General features: G+C 63.1%; 1 protein-coding gene across 1 annotated transcript; it reads right to left on the bottom strand.

Annotated features, from left to right (window-relative positions):
• Positions 1-1,336: 1,336 nt before the first annotated feature.
• On the bottom strand, positions 1,337-2,856 carry GHRL (ghrelin and obestatin prepropeptide). Its single transcript, XM_055134986.1, has 4 exons — positions 2,749-2,856; positions 2,531-2,638; positions 1,751-1,856; positions 1,337-1,356 (listed from the first exon to the last, which is right to left on the bottom strand). Exons 1-4 carry the CDS (start codon positions 2,854-2,856, stop codon positions 1,337-1,339), a joined length of 342 nt encoding a protein of 113 aa, XP_054990961.1.
• Between the last annotated feature and the right edge of the window lie 5,400 nt (positions 2,857-8,256).

Raw genomic sequence — 8,256 nt, forward strand, 5'->3', positions numbered from 1 at the left:
GAGTCCCGGGGTCCTGTGTCCTCTGGGCTCCACCCTGTCTGTTACAGGGTTCGTGCAGGTGTGACCCCAGCCTCCCCCACCTCCGCCTGGCCCTCAGGCTGCACCATCTGTTCCCGCGGAGGGCTGGGGGCTTTCAGGTGACCTTACTCCCTCACCTGGCTGCTGGCTGTGTCCCTAGGTCGGGACTGGATTCCTGGGTATCCCCGTTTGCTTTGACTGTGTGCGCCCCTGTGGCCACCAGCTCGAGCCTGGCTCTGCTCCCCACCCCCCAGGGCCACCCAGTTTCCATCTGTCACCGTGACTCCACTTCTCCCCAAGGCCAGCATGGGCTGGGGCTGTCACTATCACATAAGTGGCTTCCTTTGAGCGTGTGCGCATACTTGTGTGCATGTGTGAGTGTGTGTATGTGTGTGTGTATATATGTGCATGTCTGTGCATGTTGTGTGTGTGTGTATGTTATGTGCATAAGTGGCATAAGCCCTGCCGGCAGGGTCGTATGGAATCAGCCACCGCTGGGCTGGCTGGGGTGTGAGGGAGTGAGGACCCCAGACCCACCTCTGGCCGGCCCTGTCTTGTGGGGACCTGCCTGCTGCTCTGACCACATAGACTGGCCAAGTCCCGCATCTCTAGGAAATGACGTTCCTGGGCCTGGGCATCCTGAAGGTGGGGCAGTGGGTGTGAGTGACCGGGCCCTGTGACTCGAAGTCCCTGGCACTCTGGTGTTCCTGGGGCACAGCCTGTGGTGCAGCCTGCTTCAGGCCCCCTGTTCTCTGCCCTTCCCCGTCTCTGTCTCTGTCTCGGGCCAACGCGCAGTGGACACGAGGCGTGAGTGGCAGATGGCGGCTCGGCTGGGACGAGAACTCAGCCTGGGCTGGAGCAGAGTGTCGGTGGGGGCGGGTGGCCTGGGTGGCTTATGGGTGGTGGGGTGGGTGGGGTAACACGGACAGAGTGGGAGGGGGAGGGGGCTCCCCCGTGGCTTTGGTCTGTTCTGGTGAGAGCCATTCAGCCGCCATGAAAGTTCCGCCCCTGGAGCTGCCAGGACCTCCCCAGTGTCTCTGCCCCCCAGGCCCCCCCATACCGTGTCTCCGTGTTTCCTTCTGTTGCTCCTGAGAGCTGAGGAGCCACTGATGGCGACTGCCACTTCCCGCCGCCCACCTCCCTCTGCGGCTCTGCTCAGTGACAGTGGCCCGAGAATTCTGAGACACGGGACTGACCCCACGACACGGCCATGCTCAGAGCTTTTATTCGCCTCCTAAGCCAGTGACGCCCAGCTGAGCAGGGGGGCCAGACAGGGCCTGTCAGCCGGGAGGGGCAGGTGGCCGAGGCAGCAAACCGGTCACTTGTCCTCCGGGACATCTGCAAAGCAATGGCCTCAGGCTGTCTCCAGCTGCACCAGGAGCTGAGAAGCCCCAGCTGAGTCCAGGCTCCAGGAAGTCGCCCCCCCCACCCCTTTATTGGCTCTTGGGTGGAAGGGACGAGGGTGGGGGCTGTTTCTCTGCTCAGGGGGACTCGGGGCGGTGGGTGTCCTTCCACAGGTCCAAGGACGCGCTTTCCACCTGGCCAGGCGCAGGGCTGGCTCAGCCCGAGGGTTGGCAGAGCAGGCAAGACGGTCACATGTGCCCCTCAGCGCCCCTCCACTCTAGGGTGAAGGAGGTCGGGAGCCCTGGCACCGCCCCTCTGTCCAGTCCCCAGGCCGCAGGGGTGGGGAGGTGAAGGGGAAGGTCGTGGGGTGCAGCCGTGCCCCACTTACCGTTGGCCTCCCAGAGGACGTCCTGGAGGAACTGGCTCAGGGCCTGGCCATGCTGGTGGTACTGCACCCCCGAAAGCTTGATCCCAACATCGAAGGGGGCGTTGAACTAGGGGGCACAGGGAGGGGGGTCCGAGGTCACCCCTCCACACCCCTCCACTCACCTCTACACACGCTCTACCCCTCACATGGGTGCACTCACCCCGCATACACATGCATACATGCAGACCCCCACACACCCCACAGTCACACAGACTCATGCACAAACCCCCACACACCCCACAGTCACACAGACTCACGCACAGACCCACACACACCCCACAATGCTGTAACACACCTCACACTCGCACACACTCACGCACAGACCCACACACGCCCCCCACATGCTGTCACACACTCATGTGCAGACCCACACACGTGCCTCCGACACACTGTCACATACGTGTCATCACACACAGTGCTATCACATATACCCCCCACACACAGGCGACATGTCACACACACTCCTGTCAGACCACCTACACGCACACCCCCCTGCTGTCATGCCCATGTTCATGTACGGCCGTCCACATGCTTTCTCTCTCACACACGGGCATTGCTGCCAGGGGGCCCAACCTCGCCGCGCCCGGTGCCCTGAGAACTGCGGCGGCGGGGCTGGGAGTAGCCCCCCCACCCCTGCACGGCTGGGTGTGTGTCCCCCAAGCCGATGTGCTGCGGTGTCTCGGGAGGGCTCCGTCCCTGGCCCCTTCCTTCCCACGTGCCCACAGCCTCGGACCCACCCACCCGGATCTCCAGCTCGTCCTCGGGCCCTTCCTGAGCGGCCGGGCCGAGCTGGCCGTCGTCGAGCGCGCGGGGCTGCAGCTTGGCCGGCGGCTTCTTGGGCTCCTTTTTCTGTTGGAGAGAGAGGGGGTGTTCCCTGGGGGACCCGCAGCTGGGTGCGGGGTCCCGGCTTCCTGCCCCCACCGCGATCCCCGTCCGCGGGGCGGGGTGTCCTGTCTCACCGGCCCCTTGTGGTGCTCGGGGCTCAGGAAGCTGGAGCCGGCCGCGGCGCGCTCGGCCCACAGGGCCCCGAGGAGCAGCAGGCAGCAGGCGGGCGCCAGGGAGCGCATGGTCGCGGCGTCGGGCCTGCGGAGAGAGGGTGGGCGGGTGGGCGGGTGGACAGCGTGCCCAGGAGCTGCCTCCCCCCCACCAACCCCCCCGGCAAGAACGGGGGCCCTGGGCGGGGACCCCAAAGAGCCAGGGCCGGGTTTGGCAGAGACGGCGACCCAGCCGCCCCCAGCAGAGGGTGGGGGCGTCCCCCCCCAAGCCAGCCTTGCCGCCAACTCCTGCCCGGCGCAGACGGAGGCGCACCTGGGTGCGGGTGGCGCTGTCCGCGCCGGCACCTCCTTAAGTAGCGCCCTGTTTGCTCGGCGCCCGGAGGGGGCCGGGCTGGCGCGTGACATTCCTCGGGGACGCAAAGGCTCCCGTCCGTCCGTCCTGGCGGGTCAACACCGGGCCAGATGGCGGGACATTGCTAGGTAGCAGGGGAGGTGTGCAGGGTGTCGGCAGCGTGTGGCCGCAACGGATCCTCCGCTGCCCCCTTCGAAGCCCCGCCCTGGGCCGGGAGACGCTCAGCACTCCAGGGGCTGTTCTCGGGGGCCGGGGTGGGGGCTCCCCATTCCTTCCGTCCTCTCGGGAGCAGCTGGAGGGTCAGTGACAGGGAGCAGCCCCCTGCCCCCAGCCCAGCGCTCCTGGACCGCCGGCAGCCCTGGAGCCGGGCCCCACATGCACCCACGGGCGCCTGAGCCACCCTGCCGCCTCCCGGCGCGTCTCTCTCTGAGCAGCCACTGCTCGGGGTGATGCTGGTGCTGCTCCTACCCTGTATTCAGGGCTCGCTCCCAGCGTGGCTGGGGACCGTGTGGTACCAAAGGCTCACATCCAGGGTGCACGGTGCGCTGCAGCCCCGGGCTCGCTCTGGCCTACAGGAGCGACTGCTGAGGGGGACTGCTGAGATGGACTGCTGAGGGGAGACTGCTGAGGGGAGACTGTTGCGGGGAGACTGCTCAGGGGGAGTCCGTTAAGGGGGACTGTTGAGGGGAGACTCCTGAGAATGACTGCTGAGGGCAGAGTGTTAAGGGCCGATTGCTGAGGGGCGACTGCTGAGGGGCGACTGCTGAGGGGAGACTGTTGAGGGGCGACTGCTGAGAGAAGATAGCTGAGAGAGACTGTTGATGGGAGACTGGTAGGGAGCGACTGCTGAGGGGAAACTGTTGAGGGGCACTGCTGAAGGGAGACTTGAGGGGAGACTGTTGAGGGGCGACTGCTGAGGGAAGATAGCTGAGGGAGACTGTTGATGGGAGACTGACTGGTAAGGAGCGACTGGTGAGGGGAGACTGCTGAGGGACGACTGTTGAGGGGTGACTGCTGAGGGGAGACTGTTGAGGGGCGACTGCTGAGGGGAGACTGTTGAGGGGCGACTGCTTGAGGGGAGACTGCTGAAGTGAGACCTCTGAGGGGAGACTGTTAAGGGGTGACTGCTGAGGGGAGAGTGTTGAGGGCTGACTGCTGAGGGGAGACTGTTGAAGGGAGACTGGTGAGGGCCGACTGCTGAGGGGAGACTGTTGAGGGAGACTATTGAGGGGAGACTATTGAGGGGTGATTGGTGAGGGGAGACTGCTGAGGGGAGACTATTGAGAAGTGATTGGTGATGGGAAACTGCTGAGGGGAGACTGCTGAGGCTGACTGTTGAGAGGAGACTGGTGAGGGGCGACTGCTGAGGGGAGACTGTTGAGGCTTCACTCCCACTCCCTCACCCCCTCCAGAGAGACGCAGCAAAGAGAAGCAAAGACATGGTTAGCGGGTGTCCCCGCCACCCCCTCCCCTTCTTTCTAGTCACCACGTTATGGTCAGTGGCCAGGTGCAGGGACTTGTATGGAGACATTTGTCCTTGTCTCCATACAAGGACTGGGCCTGTTCACCCAGGCCTGTCTCATGCTGGGTTTAGGGTTTGGGTGTGGTGCTAACACTGTACAGGGGTTTCAAGTAGGCCAGGCACATACCACTGCCGCACCCCAGCCCCCTTTTATTCTAGGGGCGCCAAGTAGGGCTCATCCTGGCACTTGGCCGGCTGGGAGTTCAGAGCCTACTTGGGCTTAAGGGTGCAGTTCCTGGTGGCGTTTGGGGGCCTCGTCACTGTTGGGGACTGAACTTGGTCTTTACACATGTCAGACCCCTGACAATGAGCCCCTCCCGGCCCCCTCAGCGTCCCTTAATCCTGCTTCTCCCTCGCGACTTTGGCACATGCTTGTGGCCTTTATCTTCTCTGGAAAAAGGGAGACTCGGCTTTGCCCACCTTAAACTCAGTTCCTTTTGCTGTGGGTTGTAGAGTTGCTTATGGGGCTTGGATACTGACCCCTCCCCAGGCCCCTGGTCAGAGACAGTTTGTGATACAGAAGCTGCTCATTTGCAGGGAGTGACGGGGAGTGGGCAACCGTCATCTTTTCATTTTGCTGCTGTGCTGCCTTGGGTGTCAGAGTCCGAACACCATCGCCCAGGCCCAGACGTGTGGCGGGAACTCTCAGGAAGCTCTCCTCCCTTCCTTTCTTTGAGTTCTCTGCTTCCAGCCTTTCAATGAAGTAAGTTTTGGTTTTGGGTCACACCTGGCAGTGCTCAGGGCTTCCTCCTGGCCCTGCACTCAGCAATCACACCTGGCGGTGCTCAGCTAACCATATGGGGTGCCGGGGATCGAACCCGGCTCGGCTGTGTACAAGGCCAGCGCCCTCCCCACTGTCCTATGTCTCCGGCCCCTGGTCTCACTTTTTTTTTGGGGGGGGGGTCACACCCGGTGATGCTCAGGGGTTACTCCTGGCTCTGCACTCAGGAATTACCCCTGGTGGTGCTCAGGGGACCATATGGGATGCTGGGAATAGAACCTGGGTTGGCAGCGTGCAAGGCAAACGCCCTCCCCGCTGTGCTATTGCTCCAGCCATCCCTGGTCTCACTTTTAGTTCCTCTGCTGTGAGATGGTTTCGGCGAGTGTGAGACGGGGGACAGCTGTTTCTGCCAGGTCCCACGGCTGACCACACTGTGGTGTCTCCCGGGAATGTGCCATGGGGGACCCCTAAACCCTGTGGTCCCTATGACAATGTTTGGAGGACGCCCGGCAGGCTGCATGGAAGAGGCAGCGGGTGAGAGGGGGCGGAGGGCGGGCCCAGTGGCCACGGACTGCAAGCTTGTCCCCCAGACTGCCCCTGGCCCTGGGGCACTGCCCCGGCACACGCTCCGCTATGTGGGACCCCCAGAGATGCAGCAGTGTGAGACCCAACACAGCCAAGGGTGTTCCCCCTCCCCCGTGCGCACAGGGCAGGGGTGAGGCCCGCACCCTCGGGCACCCCAGGCGTCACAGCAACAAAGAGAGGCAGGGGCAGGCTTTTTTTTTGTTTGTTTTTTGCTTTTTGGGTCACACCTGGCGATGCTCAGGGTTACTCCTGGCAGTGCTCAGGGGTTACTCCTGGCAGTGCTCAGGGGACCATATGGGATGCTGGGATTCGAACCCGGGTTGGCCGTGTGCAAGGCAAACGCCCTCCTGCTGTGCTATCGCTCCACCCCAAGCTCTGGAAAGTTCTTGAATGTGACCAGCCAGACTCCCGGGGGCCGGGAGGGCTTCCCGGTACCCGCATCTGCGCCAACAGGCCTCCCGGCCCGGCCACTGTCCTCGGGCAGGGCCCCACTCGCCTCGCCCGCCCGAGCTCCGGCCAGAGGCAACACCTGCATTCCTGGCACACGGGCACTGCGGGAGCCCCGGCCGCCAGGACACGCCAAACAAACGCCGGCCCGGCCCAGCCTGGAGACGCGGCGCTGCTGCGGGCCGCAGGCCGTGGGGACCCGAGATAACGGCCCAGAGCAAACACCGCCAGCTGCAGCCTGTGTCCCAGCAGAGCCCCCGCGAGCCGCCGTGTCCAGGGCCGGCAGCCCCGGAGCCCCTTCCACCCCTCACCGCCAGGGCAGGGGGAGGCAAGGACGGGCCCGGAGGAGGCGGCCCCCTCCCCTCTCCTGTCCCTTTCCAGCCCTCTGGGGTCTGCAGGAAGCCCACCAGCGTGACCCGCCTGCCAGCCTGGTCTTCCTCAGGGGCCTTTTCTCCCCTGTGGCCCTGGGCCCCTCTTGAGTGGGTTCGAGGCCCCGTGGGGTCCTGCCGCGTGCACAGGGGGTCAGGCCAGGGGCCTTTCCACCCTGACACGCCCTGCAGCCGAGGGCGTCCAGGCCCTGCTCTATCCTCTGGCCAGTTTGGGGGTGTCCTCCCGGGTGTCCCCACCACAGCCCCCATGGGGCTCCAGAGAGCAGCAGGCGCTGTGTGACCCCGTGAGCGCCTCAGCCAGCGGCCGGGGCCGAGTGCCTGTTCCTAGCGCCCACAGGGTCTCTCGCTTTTTCTTTTTGTTCTTGAGTAGCCCAGGGGTCACTCCCGGCTCTGTGCTCAGGGATCTCTCCCAGTGGGCCACAAGGACTAATGGGGTGGCAGGGATTGAAATCTGGTTGACCCTCTGCAAGGCAAATGCCCTGCCCACTGTGCTATCTCTTCGGCCCTCACTTTTCTATTTGCAATATTGATTTTTAGCTCATAAATATTTTTTTGTTTGTTTTTTGTTTTTTAGGGTCATCCCAGTGATGCTCAGGGGTTACTCCTGGCTCTGCACTCAGGAATTACTCCTGGAAGTGCTTGGGGGACCATGTGAGATGCCGGGGATTGAACCTGGGCTGGCTGCGTGCAAGGCAAACCCTCTCCCCTGTGCTATTGCTCCAGCCCCATGTCATTTGTGTCTTTTTATTTTTGCATCATGTCTGACAGTGCTCAGGACTTATTCCTAGCTCTACACTCAAATTTCACCCCTGGTGGGGCTCGGGGGACCATGTGGGGAGCTGGGTATCACACCCGGCGATGCACAGGGGTTATTCCTGGCTCTGCACTCAGGAATTACTCCTGGCAGTGCTCAGGGGACCATATGGGATGCTGGGAATCGAACCTGGGTCGGCCGCATGCAAGGCAAACACCCTCCCCGCTGTGCTATTGCTCCAGCCCCAAACTTGTTTTGATTTGGGGTGCCCCACTTGCAGTGTGAATTCTTGGGGAGTCCCTCCTGGCTCTGAGCTGCAGGCAGACGTGGGGGGTTGTTCCTCGGGTCGTTTCTGGTGAGAGTTGCCTGTGGTTTTGTTTGGCTTTGGGGCCACACCCGGCGCTGGTCAGGGGTCACTCCTGGCTCTGCACTCAGGGATCACTCCCGACAGTGCTTGGGGGCCGTATGGGGTGCCAGGACCCGGGTGGGCCGCGTGCTAGGCCACATCTCAGCCGCTGTCTGTGGCACTGTCTGTCTCAGTCCCCGAGTTCTGGCCTCCTTGTCGAGAGGCCTCTGGAGGTTTGTAGATTCTGTCCTTGTTTCTTCACATCCGGCTGTTGCTTCGGAGTCTGTGGGGGCTGAGCTCAGGACCTTTCTTTCTTTTTTTTTTTTTGCTTTTATTGGTCACACCTGGCGATGCAC

Source organism: Sorex araneus, chromosome 4 (genome assembly GCF_027595985.1).
Source record: "Sorex araneus isolate mSorAra2 chromosome 4, mSorAra2.pri, whole genome shotgun sequence".
Lineage (NCBI taxonomy): Eukaryota > Metazoa > Chordata > Mammalia > Eulipotyphla > Soricidae > Sorex > Sorex araneus.